General features: G+C 41.3%; 1 protein-coding gene across 4 annotated transcripts in view; it reads left to right on the top strand.

Annotated features, from left to right (window-relative positions):
- The window catches only part of FXR1 (FMR1 autosomal homolog 1), a 70,862-nt gene that overhangs the window by 23,780 nt on the left and 26,249 nt on the right, over nt 1–20,833 (top strand). For all 4 annotated transcript variants that reach the window (XM_039488424.1, XM_039488423.1, XM_039488425.1 and 1 more), the window contains exons 3-5: nt 9,521–9,614; nt 16,771–16,842; nt 20,643–20,791. In XM_039488424.1, coding sequence (XP_039344358.1) covers nt 9,521–9,614; nt 16,771–16,842; nt 20,643–20,791 — 315 coding nt within the window. The remainder of the gene's footprint in view (nt 1–9,520; nt 9,615–16,770; nt 16,843–20,642; nt 20,792–20,833) is intronic.

The following is a 20,833-nucleotide window of genomic DNA, read 5'->3' as shown; positions in this document are numbered from 1 at the left end:
AGGGCTCTCCTGTAAGTTATGGAGGAGATCCCCATACGTCTCATGGCATGGTACACTTGTCCAGTGATGATGATGATGTGCAGGAACCATGCACTTTCTTGCCACACCACTCATCACCAAAAGACCCACGACCAATCTGAAGCCAGATGGATCGTAAATACCCTCATAACCAGCCGACCCAACCATGGTATCGACCACTGTGGAGGTATCCACCGATGACCTTCCCAAAGCAATGGGCACATTGGGAACCCCGGGCAACTTTCCAGTCCCCCAATACAGGCCACCCTGCAACCAATGGAGGCTCAGGATGTTGGGGACAACACAGAATCAGTCACTGATCAGGAAGCGACATCGCCTGCTCACAATTCTTCCTCCTCCCCAGATGAGGCAATCATGTCACTGCCACCTTCCTCAGCGGATGACTTCAAACAGTTCCAGGAACTGTTTAAGTGGGTTGCCCAAAGCCAGGACATCCCGTTGGAGGAAGTGCAGACAAACCAACACAAGCTGTTACAAATCTTACAGCTTGCATCTACTTCCAGAATTGCTTTGCCCATCAATGATGTGATCTTAGAATCAGCAGAGACAGTCTGGCAGACACCGGGCTCAATTCTGTTGATATGCAAAAGGGCAGATAGAAAGTATTATGTCCCCGCCAAAGGGACGGACTTCCTCTTCTCGCACCCGCCCCCCAACTCCTTGGTGGTAGATGCCACTAATCAACACTGCAAACAGTAACAGTTTAGATTGACCCCACAATATAAAGAACATAAGAGACTCGACCTCTTTGGATGAAAAATTTACTCCTCGGCGACATTACAATTCCAAGTCACAAACTCTTCGGCCTTGCTGGCTAAATATGATTGTGATAATTATGGGAAACTCAGCTTGTTCACAGCAGAGCTCCCCGAGGAGAGAGAATCTCAGTTCCAGGCCATTGTAAACAATGGGCAACTCATATCTAAAACAGCCCTCCAAGTGTCTTTGGATGTGGTGGACTTGGCAGCCAGAACCACGACTATGGCCGTGGTCATGCGACGGACATCCTGGTTACAATCCTCTGGCAAACCTAGAGAACTCCAAACCAAGGTCGAGGATCTACCTTTCGACTGAAAGAAGCTCTTTTTGAAGAAGACAGCTGAAGTGTTCCACTCAGTGAAGGTTTCTTGAGCCACTCTTCGCACTTTGGGGAACTACACTCCACCTGCAAAGGAACAGGGATTCCTCTTCCAACCGACAGCAACAACAGCGACAGTACAAGAACCAAGGACAATGCCAACAGTCACAGCGACAGAGACCACCTCAAGCTCAACCGTCGACTTCTCAATTGGCTCCACCCAAGCCACAATTTTGAAGTTTTGGTTGAGGGTCTGGACGACCTCCCTCACCAGGCAGCGCTTTCACCTGATCCATCTTCGTGCTTTGTGCAGTCTTCACCCATTCTACCACATCTGGGCATCAATAACAATGGACCAATGGAAGTTAGAGATTGTACGATTGGGATATACCATTCCCTTTACCTCCTGACCACCTACCCTACCTCTCTTCCTGTCCCTCTTCAGGAACCCTTCTCATCAGCATCTGGTAGGACAAGACGTTGATCATCTTCTACCACTAGGTGCTGTGGAATGAGTATCTTTGCAATATACGGCGAAGGGTTCTACTTCTTTAGCCAGAAGAAAAATGGGGAATGGAGCCCTATCTCGAATCTCAGGAAACTCAACAAATTTGTACGCACTGAAAAGTTCAAAATGGTGGCACTGGGCATGATACTTCCAGTGCTGCAAGAGGGTGACTGGTTTTCAGCCCTCGACCTCCAAGATGCTTATTTTCATATTATTATACATCCCGCTCACAGGAAATTCCTGCATTTCACGGTACAACACAAACACTTCCAGAACAGAGTACTAACTTTTGGCCTATCCACCACACCAAGAGTTTTCTCCAAAACCCTGGGAGTATTAGAGGCACATCTGCGCAAACAGGGAATAATGATTTTTCCTTGTCTGGACGATTGCCTTCTCAAAGGCCCAATTCAACAAGAAGCACTGGACTCAGTCCAGACGATGATCACGCTATTCAGGGATCTCGGACTACAGATGAACAAATGAAAATACACACTAGTCTCTGTCCAACAACTGGACTTCATCAGGGCACATCTCGATACCATAGAAGCCAAAGCATCCCTTCCCCTGAACAGATTCACAACTCTGACAAACCTTATTTTAGAGGTAAGATTCAGCCCTCAAATACTGGCTCGTACTGCCCTGCAACTGCTAGGACACATGGCAGCCACAACGTTTGTGGTACGACATGCAAGATTACATATGCCTGTGTATAGGGCTGGCTGAGCTCGGTATACATACCCAGCAAGCACAGCCTGCACAAACGACTTACAATACCACCCAATGTCCTGGACTATCTACACTGGTGGACAAGACCAGAAAATGTATGCCTGAGCCCCCTTCAGTAGTAATCATAATGCCTTGTTCATATGCACCTGTGCACGGGTTCAAGGCAAATGGTCTCCTGCGGAGAATCAGTTACTCATCAATCTACTAGAACTATGCCTAATTCGCAGTGCCTGCAGACACTTCCTACTGCACATGAAGGATGAAACCATTCGTATCCTGACTGACAACGTTGCCTGCACGTTTTACATCAGTTGGCAAGGGGGTCCTTGATCTCGCTGTGCACCGAAGCCATGAAACTGTGGAACTGGTGCATACACTGCAAAATAAACATTTTGGCCTTCTACCTTCCCAGCTGTCAGAACGCGACGGTGGACATGCTAAGCAGGTACTTCTCTCAAGACCATGAATGGGAAACGAATGGGAGAGTTTTGCTCTCCATTTTCCGCCAGTGGGGCACTCCTCTCATTGACTTGTTTGCATCCCCAACGAACAGCAAATGTGCAATGTTCTGCTTGAGAGTGGGGATGGGACCCCAGTCACTGGGGAACGCCTTTCTCATTACAGGGGATGCACACCTTGTGTACGTTTTCCCACCGATTCCAGTGATATCGCGCGATACGCAAGATACAAACAGACAAGGCCAAGGTTATCCTCATAGTCCCAACACGGCCACACAAGCATGGTACAACCTTACCTGATGCGCATGGCGATATGCATCTCTTGAGCTCTCCTTGGTTGTTTGGACATGCCGTCTCAGAACAAAGGTCACGCTCTTCACACGAATCCGGAGAAACTCCACCTACAAGCGTGGCTCCTACATGGTTCCATCATGGCGAACTAGCCTGCTCGGAAAAAGTTAAACAGGTGTTACTAAACAGGAGGAAAATGACCACACACAATACTTACTTTCAAAAATGGAAGAGATTCTCCTCCTGGTGTCAAGAAAAACACTCAACAGCCTCCATAGCACTGCTACCATTAGTATTGGAATACTTACTGGAGCTGAAATGCTCGGGTTTAGCAACAAGCTTAATCAAAGTCCATCTTGCGGCCGTTACTGCGTTCCATCATGAGATTGATGGGAACTTGTTCTTCACACTCCCAGTTACTAAACACTTCCTCACAAGTCTCCAGAACATTTACCCAGAAGTTCACCAACCTACCCCGGCCTGGGACCTGAATCTGGTGTTGAAATGCCTCACCAGACTGCCATTTGAACCCTTAGCCACCTGTTCCCTGCTGCATTTATCCATGAAAGTGGCCTTTCTGATCACCATTACTTCTGCCAGACAGGTGAGTGAGATTGGGGCGCTTATGGCCGATACTCCCTACACAGTGTTCTTCAAAGATAAGGTCACGCTATGCTCACATTCAAAATTTCTACCGAAGATAACATCCTTTCATACGAACCAACCAATCCATCTTCCTATGTTCTATCTCAAGCTTCATGAGCCTCCAGCAGAGACCGTCTTGCACACATTATACATCTGGCAGGCCGTTAGCGTTTTACCTGGAAAAGACCAAACCTTTCTGGAAATTTCCTAGCCTTTTGTTGTGCAATATTCACTCAAAGATGGACTAAATGAATCTCCATATGCATTCAACAGTGCTATTGTATTTGGAACACACATTCTCCTATGCACATCAGAGCACATTCCACAATACCTCAATAGTGTTCCTCAACAATGTTCTGATAGAGATTTGTAGTGTGGCCACTTGGGCCTCTGTCCACACATTCACCGAGTACCATGCAATCACTCAAGATTCCAGGGCTGAAGCCATACTTGGCTTTTTCCTAATTTCCAACCTAAACCTCCCTTGCTGCAGTTTAAGCCCATTGCTTCCTGTTCTATCCTTAGAGGCTAAGATGAACAAGTTTTCTGCCTCCTCCTTATGATACCCTTTTAGATACCTGAAAACTGCTTTCATGTCCCGTCTCAGTCTTCTCTTTTCCTAAATAAACAAACCCAATTCTTTCAGCCTTCCTTCATAGGTCATGAGCAACAAGAATGATTTAAAGGTCTAGAGAACTTCTCTGGACCCTCTCCAATTTCTCCACATCTTTCTTGAAATGCAGTACCCAGAACTGGACACAATACTCCAGTTGAGGCCTAACCAGCGCAGAGTAGAGCGGAAGAATGGCTTCTCGTGTCTTGCTCACAACACACCTGTTAATGCATCCCAGAATCATGTTTGCTTTTTTTTGCAACAGCATCATACTGTTGACTCATATTTAGCTTGTGGTCCACTATAACCCCTAGATCCCTTTCTGCCGTACTCCTTCCTAGACAGTCTCTTCCCATTCTGTATGTGTGAAACTGATTGTTCTTTCCTAAGTGGAGCACTTTGCATTTGTCTTTATTAAACTTCATCCTGTTTACCTCAGACCATTTTTCCAATTTTTCCAGATCATTTCGAATTATGACCCTGTCCTCCAAAGCAGTTGCAGTCCCTCCCCGTTTGGTATCATCTGCAAATTTAATAAGTGTACTTTCTATGCCAATATCTAAGTAGCTGATGAAGATATTGAATAGAGCCGGTGCCAAAACAGACCCCCTGCGGAACCCCACTTGTTATACCTTTCCGGCAGGATTGGGAACCATTAATAACTACTCTCTGAGTACAGTTATCGAGCCAGTTATGCACCCACCTTATAGTAGCCCCATCTAAGTTGTATTTGCCTAGTTTATTGATAAGAATAAATGTCTTACAAAAGTCTAGGTATACCCCATCCACCGCTTCTCCCTTATCCACAAGACTCGTTATCCTATCAAAGAAAGCTATCAGATTGGTCTGACATGATTTGTTCTTTACAAATTCACGCTGGCTATTGCTTATCACCTTACCACCTTCCAAGTGTTTGCAGATGATTTCCTTAATTACTTGCTCCATTATCTTTCCTGGCACAGAAGTTAAACTAACTGGTCTGTAGTTTCCTGGGTTGTTTTTATTTCCCTTTTTATAAATGGGCACTATATTTGCCCTTTTCCAGTCTTCTGGAATCTCTCCTGTCTCCCATGATTTTCCAAAGCCATGATCTTCTAGACACATACTTCCATATTGCAGTCCATCCAGTCCACAGGAAGTACCTATGATTCTCTAGAGGGACCTAATCACTAGCAATACAAAGTTCTATCATTTTGGCCCCTCCACAGGATTGAAAGTTTTCACAAAGTGCCTTGCGGTGTCAGCTGCACATCTGGGGAGACAGGGCAGTCACATCTATTCGTACGTGGATGGTTGGCTGATCAAAGGCAGTCTCATCAAGAAGTGTTCACAGTCCCATCTCATATCCTTGACCTACTCAGAGATTTAGGCCTGATGATGATAAACTACAAGAAGTCATGCCTCAACTATTCTCAATTGATAGAGTTCATAAGGGTTTTAATAGACTCAAAATTGGTAAGAGCACCCCTCCCCGAGGAGAAATTTCACTTCATTGTGATGGTACTCCCTAGTATCAAAGCAAACCAATCAGTCATGGTCATGACTTGTGTAAAACTCATGGGTCACATGTCAGAATAACTTTTGGTGACCTCTGTAGCCAGACTTCATCTTGTGCCATTACAAGGCTGGTGAAGATTGGTATGTTGTCCGTTTTGACATATGGACATTGATAACCATTCCATCTCGTATTGTGGCATCACTATGTTGGTACTCTTGCAGAGCTATACTCTTTTCCATCCCTTCATCAAAAAGACAGTGATCGTGGATGCTTCAGGAGCAGGATAGGGCACACACTTAGATGACCTTCAAATACGGGGAGTTTGGTGTCCAGAGCATATAAATGTGTTGGAGCTCCGGGCAGTCAGGTTTTGCAGGCCATTGTTAACAGCCTTGAAAAATTCTGCCATACAGATTCTCATGGACAACGTGTCTGCAATGCACTATGTAAAGTAGTAGGTGCTCACTCATTGCACCTGTGCCTAGATTCCACCAGGCTTTGTAACTGATGCCAGACACATGGGATAATCCTGATACCCCTTCACCTACCAGGTGTCAGCAATACCCTAATGAATCTTCTTAGCCAGTAATCTATAACCAGTTATGAGTGATACCTCCAGAATATCTGTCCTTTCTCTGATATTTCACTAGTTGGCAAAAAAGTCCAGGATGGGAATACCCAACAGAGAGAACACTGAATGTCCAAATTCTGTGCCAGAGTGGGTATAAGTCACGGGTCCATACAGGATGCTTTTCTCGCATCTTGAAAACAAGGCTTTCTTTATATACATTTCTGCTGATTCCTCTGATAACCAAGATAATAAGTAAAATTGGACAAAAGGCAGTGCCTTTTATTGGCTTAGACAGTTCTGGCTGGTAGATCTCCTTCAAATGTCACCTCAACCTCTAATTACACTGCCAGACAATAATATCACTTAATCAGGGTCAGGTTCTCCACCTGGGCCTGAAGTCATTACACCTAATATCCTGGATGTTGGCTGGCTAAGCACCACTGATAGATACCATTCAGTGCAGGTCAACAGATCTTTCAGTAGAGCTGAAAGTCTTCCCAAGGAAAATGTATTCTTTCAAATGGAAGAGATTCTCGATATGGCAACTTGTAACAATCTGCATGCTCTGAAGGTTCCCATTCCCAAGATTCTTGACTACATTCTGCACTTAAAGTTCTTGTGATTCTGTCAGTTCAATCAAGGTTCTCTATATAGCATTTTCAGTAGATCACTCTCCAGTTCAGTCAATCTCCGTATTCCTTCATCCTGCTGTTCTGAAGTTTTTAACAGGTTGATCCATACTTATTCACTACTTAGGGAGCCTGCCCCTTTCTGGAATATAAGTGTCCTTAACAGTATTACAGAGGACAGCTCCCCACCTCCCAGCTGCTTTCTGATTGCTCTCTTTACCACCTTACTCTCAAGACAGTTTTCTGATGGCTATTATGTTAGCAAGAAGATTGAGTGAGATTATGACCAATCCTCCCTACATCATATTCCACAAAAATAAGAGTGTGGAAGCCTCAACCTACATTTATTACCCAAATTGTTTCTCTGTTTCACATAAACCAATGGTTCTCAACACATTTACCATTGTGGGTTGCATATGCAACTCTCTATATATTATGTGAGCCGCATCCATACAGTATATATACTACCTGTATGACCATGAGGATGTCACATAGGCCGCAGCTGTGTGCTGATTGGGCCACAAGAGGGCTGCGGGTTGAGAACCACTGACCTAAATAAATCAGTCAGTTTTCCTTTCCAAAACCCACACCACTCTTAGGGAGAAGAAGCTTCACCTTCTGGATATTACTAAAGCCGTAGGTTTATCTGGATAGGGTGATACCATTTTTAGACTATCTCTGTGCCTCTTGATTGCATTAAGCAACGTAGGGACAAGCCATCTCGGCACAGAGACTATCTAGATGGATTACACAGTGTATTTCTGTTACCAGCTGGCAGATATGCTCCTTCCTCCTAACATCAAGGCTCAATCTGTTACTCTGTGCTACCTAAAATAGGCTACTACCCTGTATTTCAAAAATATCTCTTTATCTGAAATAAATGGCCACCTGAAGTAATCCCCTGATTTTTGTTAAACATTATGCTATGGACCTGGCCTCCAGATTAGAGGCAAAACTGGAACAGGCTGATTTATTTATTACTGTAACACTCACCTTCCAGATGGGCACTGCTTGCTAGTCACCTGGAATGGAGATCCACATGAACAAATACTCAAAGAAGAAAGCATGGTATTTTACAGTAACTGTGGTTCTTTCAGATGTTTTGTCCATGTGGATCTGCAGAGCCTTTCCTTTAACATTACTTTTTTGGAGTCTTTATTAGCTGGTATTCTCACTTAACGAGGGAACTGAGGGATGGTTGTGGCCCCTCCTCCCATTATCCCCATAGGTGTGGGGCTGGGGAACTACAAGGACATACAGGGCATAGGAGACCCCCAGAGAGACTTATTCAGAGATTCTGATCCAATGCATATGAGTTGCATGTGCACTTGAAGTGGGAATCTATGTGGACAAACACCTTGAAGAATCACAATGACTGTAAGGTAAGTAACCACTCTTTATCGGAGGAAGATCATTAATTGTACTGGTCAGGGATACCATTCTAGACACCTTCTAGCAACAACTGGTACTAAAACAGTTTCTTGACCAGCATAATTCTTAAAATAATGTGGACATATCCTAAATTGAATCTTTGCTTGCCAATTGTTTTTTTAAGAAGAGGAGAAATTGGTATGTAGGAATCTAATAATGTGCTATTAAGAGCCAGATCTAGCAAAACACCCATTGAAATCAGTGGAAGTTCGGGGTGTGTAAGGACCTCATGCCCAACTAGCTGGATATATTTAAATACGTATAAAGGCCTGTATAGCACGAACAGTGAGGGTAAAGTACATCATAAAATAGTTTTTACTTAGTTCACTTGGTATTTATGGAGGAAAATTAAAAGGTTTATTGAGGAAATTTAGAGGGATAATGTCAACTTGAGGGTTTTTTAATTGATTAATTTAAAAAATTCAGCTTTTGCTGTAACAGTCTTTTAAATATTTATATCCTGAATTTAAAAAAATCGTAAGGCTTTTTCTGTTCCTCTGAAGTTTGTAAGAATTTTTTCAGCAAGGGAGAAACTGACTTGACTACATGTGGGAAGAGTGAGATGGATTATATGTAAAGTAATACAAAATGCACAAAAGTAAACAGAGAAAAATAATTCTTTAATATTTTTTCTAACTCCTTCTGTGTTGTATTTACTATAGTTACATATAAAAGTTTCAGAGAGAACTATTTTTTCCAAGTTGCTTGTCAATTCAAAAAATAATTTTATTACTAAAATTCTTAGAAATTTAACTTTAATTGATTATAAACTCTTTGGAGCAGGAACAATCTTTTTGTTCTGTGTTTCTACACTGCCTACCACAATGGAATCCTAGTTCACAGCGAGGGCTTATAGGCACTGCCACAATACAAATTATAAATTAATAATCAGAATAATTAATAATATGTTCACTGAATTTTAAACAGTGAACATATTTTAAGAATGAATTGTGTCAGTGAATATTTTTAAGGCTTGCCAGACCAGGATTAGTTCTTGAAATAATCAATGGAATATCTATTCAACTTTCAGTTGGCAACCAGAGCGCCAGGTTCCTTTTAATGAAGTCAGATTACCACCTCCACCTGATATCAAGAAAGAAATAGGAGAAGGAGATGAAGTGGAGGTGAGTTGACTCTCATGTTTCCCTCCTAGCTTGCCCTCCTGTGGAAGTGACTGTTCAGACAGGATAATGTTAATACTGATTATAGTCACAAGAAAAAGTAGAGTTAAGCTTTAAAAGTGAACATCTAATATATGTAGTGTCTGTCACTAGTAATGGTTGTACTTTTTGAAAGGTAAAATGGTCGAGTAGATGGAATATGGTTATTATGAACTAGAAGTTACAATATAGAAGAAATTGAAAAATGTATTTTCAGTTTAAAAAAATCGTAGGAAACAACCTTTCTCATTGTCATTAAAAATTTTCATGGAGCTTTTCATGTTTGCTCAGAAACTGATGATAATCAAAAATGGTGACCCTACCATTCCCATAAAAATTCAACAAAACAAATTTCCTACTGAAAATTTCCATGTAATTAAAAAGCCATTTTTGGTCAAAAAGAACCAGCTGTGTTAGGAACTTGATTTCTGATCCTGACTGCACCTCTGACTTGCCCTTAGGGTTTGAACCTGTGCCTATCGAAGTCGATAGCAAAATTCCAATTGAATTCAGTGGTGCAGAATCAGGTCCTTAAACCTTGTTTCCTCACCTGTAAAATGTCACACTGTTTACTAGTTCACTTAGGTAGTATTGAGGTTGGTGTGTGTGTGTGTGTGTGTGTGTGTTGAAAATCTGAAACTGTATATCAGTTATATATGACTATATTGTGGTTGGGTAGCTCACATAGTTAAAAATTGAATTCCAGCTTCCATTCTAATTCTGCTTTTTCAGTTGGTTATGACCTCAAATTCTCTTGGAGCTGAATTTTTCCATGTTTTATCTCAGCAAAAGGATGATTTTGTTTTTTGAAAGTTTGAACAACCACAGCTCATCTGTGCTTGAGTTATGTAAATGTGGAAGAATAAAAGTTTTTTCCCCATAAGTTTGAATCTGAAATTTTGCACTTGGATGACTAAATTAATTTATGGTAGATTCAAGGATAAAGCCAAATTTGAAAGAAGCTTGTGTTCAGTAAATTTAAAGTTAGGAACATTTGAAATTGGTTGACTTTTGTTTGTGTGTTTTATAGTTTGATATTTTTGTTTAAATGTCCATGTTCATGGAATCTGTGTGTTTTGAGATATGACAAAAAACCCACCACACACATTCCCTCCCCTCCCACTCTCTCCAGGACTTTCACTCCACTGTAGTAGTGTCCACACGGTGAACTAGTGCACAGAAAGCTTGTGTACTGTAGATTCACACGCTGTGTTACTGCACAGTAACTCGCTGTGTAAACAAGCTTTGTGTGTCCTAGAAAGCTGTGAAAATGTTTCAAATTCAAGTTAATTTTATAATGAATGTCTTATTTTGCTCTTTGAACAAATAATATGTAAAACATTTGCTAGAGAAAATGTACTGTGAAATGTTATTTTGGGAGTCCGAGTTAGGGTTCCTTTTTTTAAAGTTATTTTTGTATTAAACCTATTTGACTACGGTTCTCTTTTTTGAGTAGATCCAGCTTTGTATTCCACTTAGGTGTCTGTGTGCGCCCAGTGCACTGGAGCCAGAGAATTTTGCCTATCAGTACCCGTAGGAGGCAACACTCATGCTAAATGAGGCAGCACTGCCTTGACCCCATCCCTCAGTTCCATCTTACCACTCGTGGCTGGAATTGGAGCTCTGTGTGGTTCTTAACCTCACAATCTCTATATTCCTTAGTGACTTTTTTTCTAGTTGTATATAATTAATTAGTACTCTCAGTATAGTGTTAACTAGATTGAGCGTTAATTAACTTTCATTTAAGTATTCCCCTGGTGATAGCCTCACTAGGATTTAACATTGTCTATTACATGGGGGAGCGATCCCCAGCAATTGATTCCCACACATAGTGCTTTCTGTGCTTAGGCTGAGCCACATGAACGGTGTTTGATTTGCAAATCATTCACGAAATGGACTCGGGTGATGAGGGTTCTTTGTCTAAAGCAGCCTACTTGGACACGCCATGCAGCCTGCTTCGGCACTGAGGTTTAAATCAGATCGGAGGTTGCCCTTGGGTTCCAAGAGTGTTGTCATTTCATGGTCTGGATCCAGCGCCTCTCTGAGTCGCTGCCTGTTGAGTGCACTGACGAAAAGGTTGTATAAGACTGATCGAGGCCTCTCGAGTTCGCATGGGGACTCCATCTGTCTCTTGCAGAAGGAGCGCATACTACCCTGGTGTGAATGCTGGTGCTTGGGATGGAGTAAGTCCCATTAACCACTCTCCAGGACCACATCTGGAGGTCAGAGACCTGTACCATTCTCTGCAGTTGCTCTGAGAGAGTAGCTCTCCCTATTAACGATGCGCTCCTAGAGCCTGTTAGGGTACTCTGGAGCATGCTGGCTTCAGTACAACTTACTGCAAAGTGCTTGGAGAAATGCTGCTTTGTCTCAGTACAGGGATTTGAGGGTTTTTATATCCACCCTGCCCCAAATTCCCTGGTCATAAACACAGTGAATGATAGAGCCTGGCAGGGCAGATTTAAGTCAACTTCTAAGGTTACGCATGTTAAACAGATGGATCTGATGGATAGGAAGATTTACACCTTTTCTTCTTCGCAGATGTGGATTGCTAACCAGTAGGCATTGCTGTCGAAATATGACTTTGTGAACTGGCTGGCTATGTCTTAAATTTGCAGACCAGCTGACTGAAGCTTCCAGGGAAGTATTTTGGGCATTTATCACCAAAAGCTGATGGGTGGCTAAGTCTTAATTTCTGTCCGCCAGGGATAGTTGGGCCAGAGTATTGGCCTCGATAGTGACCATGAGAAGGGTGTGCTGGCTGCAGAATTTGGCCATTGCTCCTGATGTGCAGCAAACTATAGAGGATTTGCAATTTAATTGCTTCCTGGTTTTTTTTTGCTTTGACAAGATGGATGAACTCTTCACTCCTTCAAGGACCGTAGGACTATCTTACGGCCGTTGGGGGTGTACACATTGGCAGTGCAGAGACCACCACTATGGTGGTCAACAGCAGTATCGTCTGTAGTACACATTTGGGCAGCTCTCCCTCCCCTGAGATAACAGGACTATCCCAGAAAGGGGCATAGGTCCCAGAGGAGGAGGCATTCAAGTCTGGGGTTTGGCCAATAGACATGCCTTCCCCAGGTGCCCCCCAAGCCTCCATTTTGACTCCAGAACAGTGATCTAGTCATTGCACCCTTTTCCCCCGTCCCCTCTGTTTGGGGACAGGTTGACTCACTTTCATAATGGTTGGGGCTCGATCACCACTGACAGCTGGGTCCTAAGCACCATCAGATTGGGCTATGCCATACAATTCGTTTCAGTCCCTCTTCAGGGCCCCCTCTCACGAGATACTATTCCTCAAGCAGGTCCACTTTCTCCTGGCTTTTTTTGTTTGGCTTCCTGGGTCTCGGCCTAAGTATTGGGATGTGAACTTCGGTTCACACTCAGAAAATCGAGTTATTTGAGGCCCTAAAAGACAATGAGTTCAAGAGCCTTTTTGCCCACCGACGTTTTAAGGCAATTTGCCACATTTGCCTTAGTCTGCAGTCTCAGCTTCCAGGACAGTTCAGATGTGCCTGGGGCTCTTGAACCACATGTCGGCTTGCACGCAGGTGGTCCGGTTTGCAAAATTGTGTTTTCACCCCCTTCATATGTGGCTCAGGACAACTTACTGTCTCAACTCTTCACCCCCTGTACAAATTGGTTCATCTCCCTCCACTGGTCCTGGCCTCCTTGGAGTGCTGGATGCTTCTGGAGAATGTTTGTCATCCCTTCATCCAGTCCAGGTCTGTTGTCACTGATGCCTTCTTGATGGGCTGGGGAGCACATCGGGGGTTACTGAAAGCTAAGCGTCCGTGGTCAGAGCAGGAAGCCTTGCAACATATCAAAATGCTGGAGCTTCTGGCCATCTACAATTCCTATCACATTTTTCTGGACCATATCAGGGGCTCAGTGATTCACATGCTTACCAACAGTACCACTGTGGTGTATTATGTGAATAGACAAGGGGGAGCACACTCAAGGGTGCTCTGCCAAGAAACAATCAGGTTGTGGCAGTTCTGCATTGAGGAGAGTTTCACTCTGATACCCGACCATTTGCCAGGGATCCAGAATCATCTCTCAGACCATCTCAGTAGGAATGTTGTTTTTTTCTGAGTCACAAGTGATCTCTGAGGCCAAGTGTCCTCCAGGTCATCTTCAGAGCTTGTGGCATTTTGATAATTGACCTGTTTGCTCTGAGGGACAACAGGAAATGTCTGTTCTGCTTTCGAGGGGGCCTTAGTCGGGGCTCCCTAACTGACACTTTTCACCTCAGCTGGCAGTTGGCTCTCCTGTGTGCTTTTCTTCTGATCTCAGTCATCTCACAAGTCATCCTCAAGCTGAAGGCGGATTGGGCCAAGCTTGTTCTCATTGCCCGAGCCATATGTGAGGCAGTGCTGGTTCTCTGACATTCTCACATTCTCAGTTCAGCCTCCCTTGCTCCTTCCTCTCAAGGCGTAGCTGTTCCATGGTTGAATGAGGAGAAAGAGCAGTGTTCAGCGGTTGTACAGAAGATACTACTCAGCAGTAGAAAGCCTTCTACCAGAATGGCTTATCTGGTGAAATAGAAGCAGTTTTTGATGTGGCCATTGGCCTGTGGAATTCAGCCTATGCAGGTTTCTCTCCAGGACGTCTTGGAGTACTTGCTGCACCTTCAGGCATCAGACCTTGCGCTTAGCTTATTGAGAGTGCATCTGGCAGTTAATATCAGCATTTCATCCTCTCTTTCAGGGAAGATCAGTCTTCTCCAATGGCACGGTAGCAAGATTCTTAAAAGGGCTTCTTCATCTCCATCCTTCCCTGGTCTGGGAGCTGATTCCTCTGTGGGACCTTAACATTTGGCTCTGGAGAGCCAAAGCCAAGAGCTGGAGCAAGCCAAAGGCAGGGAAGCAGTGGAGGGGCTTACGCTCCGACTTCTCCACGAGCCCGGAGCTGGAGTCAGAGAGTTGAAAGACTCCCAGCAGAGAGGCTGGGAATGGGTTCCCATTGGGATGAGCATGGTTGCACTCTAGCTGGAAGGGCAGGGGTGGTTGTCTTGGTAAAAGGACATGAGAAGAGCAATGAAGTGCCTAGGTGGAAGACACTGGAGTATGGGACTCCCAGCAGAGAGGAAGAATGGGGTTTTAAGCACTATATATGCTGGGTGTAAGAAATTGGCTAGTTTGGGACTTTTGTTGGAGATTATTTGAACTAGTCATAAGTGGCCCCAAGAAAGGGTATTATTTAAGCAAGATTACCTGTTGTGGGATTACTGGGGACTCTGAAGGGGAAACTGAGGCAGATGTATCCGTTGTGCAAATAGTCTGCCGCAGGATTGTGCCTAAAGCAGGAGTTGCCCTATAACATGCATTTCTTGTAGGGCAAACCTTTAATATGACTGTAGAATAGCTGGATAATCATACTTCTTTTTACACATGTAAAAACATATGGTGACAGCATATAAACTCTACTATAGACAAAATACTACAGTGGAAGTCATATTTTATCTGCTAATATTTTGAAATAGATTGTATAATGCCAAGAGAGAACTTGGATTTAAGTTGCAATTACCTGGGGAATCAGTTTTAAATTTTCTTAAACTATAATAAATTTATACTCTTTGGGTTGTAATTTGCTGGAAAAACAGGGATGTTGACAGACCCCCGAATTATGTGGTTTCCCTAGTGAGTTTTGCTGCAAATAAATAAAACTGTCTTTGTATATAGTAGGTAGGAAACTGAAGAGGTCATGTATAACAGTGTGGCATTCCATTTTGAGTTATGATATATCCTGTGTTTTCAGCACAGTACATTCTGACAATTATGGCATTCTATTTCTCTTTAGTGTTTTTTTTTGTTTTTTTTTTTAAAGAGCACTGCCAGTGTGTATTAAACCAAACCAAGAGGAATGATTAAAAGGGCATTTAATAGTAGAATATGGAGTCTTCCATTTCTAACTTGCCAGTTCAGATAAACCTTTTAAAACAAGAATGACTGACTAAAAGCTGCAGTGGCCTCTGGGAAACGAATTTGGCAAGATTCATAGTTTATTTAATAATGGGTAAGAGGGACCATCAATAAAAAATACCCATTAGAACCAATTGGTGCCCTCAGCAACAGCCTCAGCCAAAGGCCAGTGATTGACTGAACCATAAAAACTCACCTACCCTCATATTCTCAGTGATGGCAACTTCAGATCAGGGAGTAAGCATGTTGCTGGGGTAGTGTAACTAATGCTGCTGCTGCTTATTCTGCTTGTTCCGTAGGTTCCAGGACTGCTGATCTGACATCTTTTCCAGAGCAATATATTCACACACAAATTAAATTAATAGAAAAATGAAACACATGCCAAGTTTTTATCCAGATACACCAAAAGAGTTTGAAATCCCTCCTGCTCCTCCTGCACAGCTAATATGAAAGATTATGCAGGTGCATAAATTGAACTAAAAATTGGCTGCAGTAGTACTAAAAATAAAGCAAAACAACATGTTTGCTAAATAGAGAACAGAATTATTACAGAAAAACTACTATTTTCAGGTTTCTAAATATTTGAAAACATCCTTCAGGTAGCAAACTAGATATCTGCCAAATGAAGATAGAAATTGCAGTACTTTTATATATCAAGTTCCTAGTACTGTAAAAACCTTAAGTGTTTGCTGCTTTCAGCTTTGGCCAGTTAGAAATACTTAATTCTTCTGTGTGGTAAGTATCCAGTGTGTAATATAATACTGATGTTAGGCCTGCTCTACACACAGATTTTGTATCAGCATAACTATTTCTGTTTGGACATAAGCATATTTATGCCAGATAATTGTCTTCATGCTAGAGGTTTTGTTCCACCTTAACTATACTGGTAATGTTAAAATGGTACAATTTGTATGTATAGACAAGTCTTTGTGTCAGAATAACTGAGAGTTAAAACAATGTAGAACTTGAACTAAAAGCTACTAGTACATTATTATTTTTTTGAAAACGCATGTGTGTTTAATTTTTTTTTTTTTTGTATTGGCTGTTTAAATCTGGAATTCCCAAATTTTAGGTCCTGATCCTGCCCTCATTGAAGTTAATGGATAAACTCCATTTGCCTTCAGTGGAGTGGTTTTTTTAATTGTGTAGCTATATTTTAAATATGCTCCCCTTGTATTTTTTCCTTTCAGGTTTACTCAAGAGCAAATGACCAAGAACCTTGTGGCTGGTGGTTGGCAAAAGTTCGAATGATGAAAGGAGAGGTAAGTTACTTTAAAACTTAGGACTATCTGCTCCTATTTGAAGTGCAGCAAGTATGGAAGGTAAATATTGCAAGACTCATTAAATCTTGTGAGGGAGAAATGACACTGTGATATAATGACGTAAGGACATGAAAAACAGAGCAGGTGAGAGTGGGTTGTCACTAATACAGAAACAAAGCATAGCTTGAAAAAAGGAGAAGGAACCCAAAGTTGAGTATTACCAACACAAAACCACTACAGCAGGTTAGGTCATACATTAAGGCTGCTGGTAACTTGCAGCTGGCTGACTATGCACAGGTGGGGGGTAACAATAAATATTCTTTCTTGTAAATTGCTCACTAAGTGGGGATGGCTCCTGGATACTTGCCATTTTGTGTGTTTGACACACCTTGAGTCAATATATCTTTGGTCTGGTTGTTTAGGTTCTGCAAGAACTACATTGCATGCCTAACTCTGATTTGTGTGTCCATATATTGGATGAGCCATTTCTGGACTGTGTGTGGTACCTTGTATATCTGTATGCTTAGTTTCTGACATAATTTGAAACAAATCAATCTATTTTGCAAACAGAATTGGTGAAGTTAAAAAAATATGTAAAGCAAAAAATGTCCCTATCTGTGTTTCTAACATCCTGATAAGATTTTAAATTTGATTCAGTTCTGATAATTAAGTTACTTCACATTATTTGTATGGATAATAGAACGTCAGAGTTATGAATACCAGACTTATGAACTGACCAGGCAACCACACACATCATTTAGAATCAGAAGTACATAATCAGGCAGCAGCAGAGACCTCCCCCCCTCAAAAAAAGCAAATACAGTACAGTACTGTGTTAAATGTAAATTACTATAAAAAAAAAAGAGCAGCATTTTTCTTCTGCGTAACAAAGTTTCAAAGCTTTATTAAGTCAGTGTTCAGTTGTAAACTTTTGAAAGAACAACCATGATGTTTTGTTCAGAGTTAGGAACAACCTCCATTCCTGAGGTGTTTGTAACTCTGAGGTGCTACTGTATTATTATTTTTTCTTTACATTTCACTCAGCTTAGTGAAAGGAGACTAATCTGTTGTTTCTATTAAAAACATTTTTCAATGCTCTTCTGTTTTTTCTTCCTATGTGCTAGGAGAAAGCAACCAAGTTTTGCTTATAATGCAGCAAGGACATGTTATTTTTTATTTATTTATATATATATATATATATATATATATATATTTTTCCATGAATAGTTAAAAAAATACACTGAATTTTGGGCTTAAACTATAAAATGTAACATGATGACATTTCATTAATTTAATTACGCATTTCAGTTAAGAGTTTGGGGGTTGGTTTTTTTTCAAAGAGGGGTTTGGAACTTGAGTTGCATTTAAATATTGCCCAAATACAACAGCATCATGCATCAACCAAGAGACTGAATAAAATACAAACAATAACAAAAGTGAAAGTTGGCTATGATGGTGAGTGCCCTAGAAAGAACCAAAGTAGCTAGAACAGCAAGTTAGATTTCTAAAGTTTTCAGTAAAATAAGTAAAAATTGAAGGTGATAATCTTTAATGTGGACAAGAATGTTTTTTGAAAGATGTTTTTCTCAGCAGTGCTCCTGTAATAAATAGGAGCCTGATTCTGCTAGACTTCCATGTGTGTTATTCATATAGCCGGCCATCGCAGTTGCAGGCACAAAAAAGATTTGCACACTCAGACACTTAGTTTAGGTTTAGTGAATCATGGCTACATATCTGACATTGTCCTATTAAAATATTATTGCTGTATTGTGAATTGATATGATGAGTACTAGTTGAAGTCATCCTTTCCAACTGAAAAGCTGTATTTTTTTGTCTTTAGCAAGTAGTAGGTCTCCAAAAGCTCAGTCAGGAAACAAGGTTGGGAATAAGAAATTGTTTATGTATTTCATGGGGTTTGATGTTTGCTTAGCTTCTTGTTAGTACTTCTGCTGCTTCTGTTGAACTCTATTGGGGCAAGGAGATATTCAAAGCACATCATTTGAAATAAGTGACTGTCCTTGACAATGGTCTATCTAGGTATTTTCTCTCTTATTGTGATCTGTGTGGATGAACAAGCCGGCAAGACAAGACATTTTAAACTTGTGACATTGAGAGATACTGATTAGAACCTCTGTCAGCTCCCCTGCAGTGGGGTTAAATACAAGCCCTATTATATTTCTCTTGTATGTCACAGCAGCTTGGGGTTTTACTACCAACTAGCTAACTAAAGTTTTTGGTTAGAGGACTTGGATTTAAATAATGAGAAACAGTACAAATGTCCATAGGTGTGCGGTCTGAGTTTTTTTTTAATGTAACTCAACAAATAATGTGTTTTTAATTATATACACAAACGAGAAGTTACCTAGCCTTCTAACTTACGAAACCTTCCAGAGTTATTGACAGTAGGAGTTTTCATGCTTTGATCTCTTGTATCCTTACTTATCTTTTCAAAGTACTGATAGAATTACACCTGTTACAAATTATATAATCTTCAAGCTTTTATTCACTTCCGAGTTCATTATAGATGCTTTGGCTGGGTATTCCCAGATTTAGGTTTGCTAAACAGGGGACTAATCTGAAATTCACAAAAGATGTATCTGATGATGAGCAACCATATGATTATTTTTGGTAATAAATCTGTTTATATGGCATGTTGCTAAACTGAACTACTTCTAAATGCGGTAAGACATTACTTTTCTAAGAGCATATGGACTTTTATCTTCAAAATGTGGTTGCAGGTATATGCATTTTCAACGTTCTTAAAGATAAACTTTTGTTCTCTTCCAATTTATGTAGATAATACATATGGCAGATAGTTGTATGTAATCATTGATTTGCGAATAAAGAAATTGTTCTGTGAACCAAATTTAATTTAAAATGTGGTTATAGTCGGAAAAGACCCTATGGAAATATGGCACCACCCTACCAAACATATCTTGTGTGTATTTCAGTCAAGTCTGCTTATGTTGATAAAAAACAAGTATCTGTTTTTGTGGAGGAGCAAGGGAAGATTCTGCCTACTCTTTTGGAGTTGCCCCATGGGGGTGGAAAAGAGGATTTGATTTTGGAAGGATATGTAAAAAATTTCTACCCTGGCACAAAGCTGGGCTTTGTGGGTCTTCCTGTGTACTGAAGGGTTGTGGGGTAGGGGCAGAATATTTGCAGCTTTTACAACTTCCAGACCTTTTGTCTCCTGAAACTGAAATAAATGTGTGTAAATACAGAATAGCAACACACCCTGAGAAGGAAGGGATACCTCCTCCTTCTTTATGTCCAGTAGTTATCTGCTGGTCAGCCTATTTACACAGTGGATTTAACTTTTACTGCTGTTCCCTCAGAGTCAATACATTAGTGTAAAATTAGCTGAATTCTTTTCTCCCTCAAGCATTTTTTGGAAAAATTGTCAGCTAAGTTCCTGTTGTGTTACCTTTAGTAGTACATGGGATGTACTAAGCAGAATGAAGACAGTTTAAATTTCAGGTCCTGGATTGAGTCGACAGAATTGTCAGTCAGAAAAAAACAATATTTGATTTACAAACTGTGCAAACTTAGTTTCCAGTTGTACAATGCAATGTGCATATGCATACCCCTCCACCCATTGGCTTCAGTGGCACACTGGGGGAGGGGGTCTGCACAGGCTTATAACATTGCAGGAGCACAGCTTTGTCAAAATAGAACTATGTTTTAATATGTAAACCCATATTGTATATTTCCTTGATGGTGGAAATAATAGCTGTTACCTTTATGAAATGGTTACTTTTAATTAATGATTTTTTAAAAAAAAAATCTTCCCCGCTTAGTTTTATGTCATTGAGTATGCTGCTTGTGATGCCACGTACAACGAAATAGTCACATTTGAACGACTTCGACCCGTGAATCAAAATAAAACTGTCAAAAAGAACACATTCTTTAAGTGCACAGTGGATGTTCCTGAAGATCTGAGAGATGCGTGAGTAGCTCTGCATACTGTAACTTCACTATTATTCATTTC

This window comes from Mauremys reevesii, linkage group 9 (assembly GCF_016161935.1).
Source record: "Mauremys reevesii isolate NIE-2019 linkage group 9, ASM1616193v1, whole genome shotgun sequence".
Classification (NCBI taxonomy): domain Eukaryota; kingdom Metazoa; phylum Chordata; order Testudines; family Geoemydidae; genus Mauremys; species Mauremys reevesii.
Note: the sequence above shows the minus strand (reverse complement) of the source record. Positions and strands in the feature narration are given on the sequence as shown.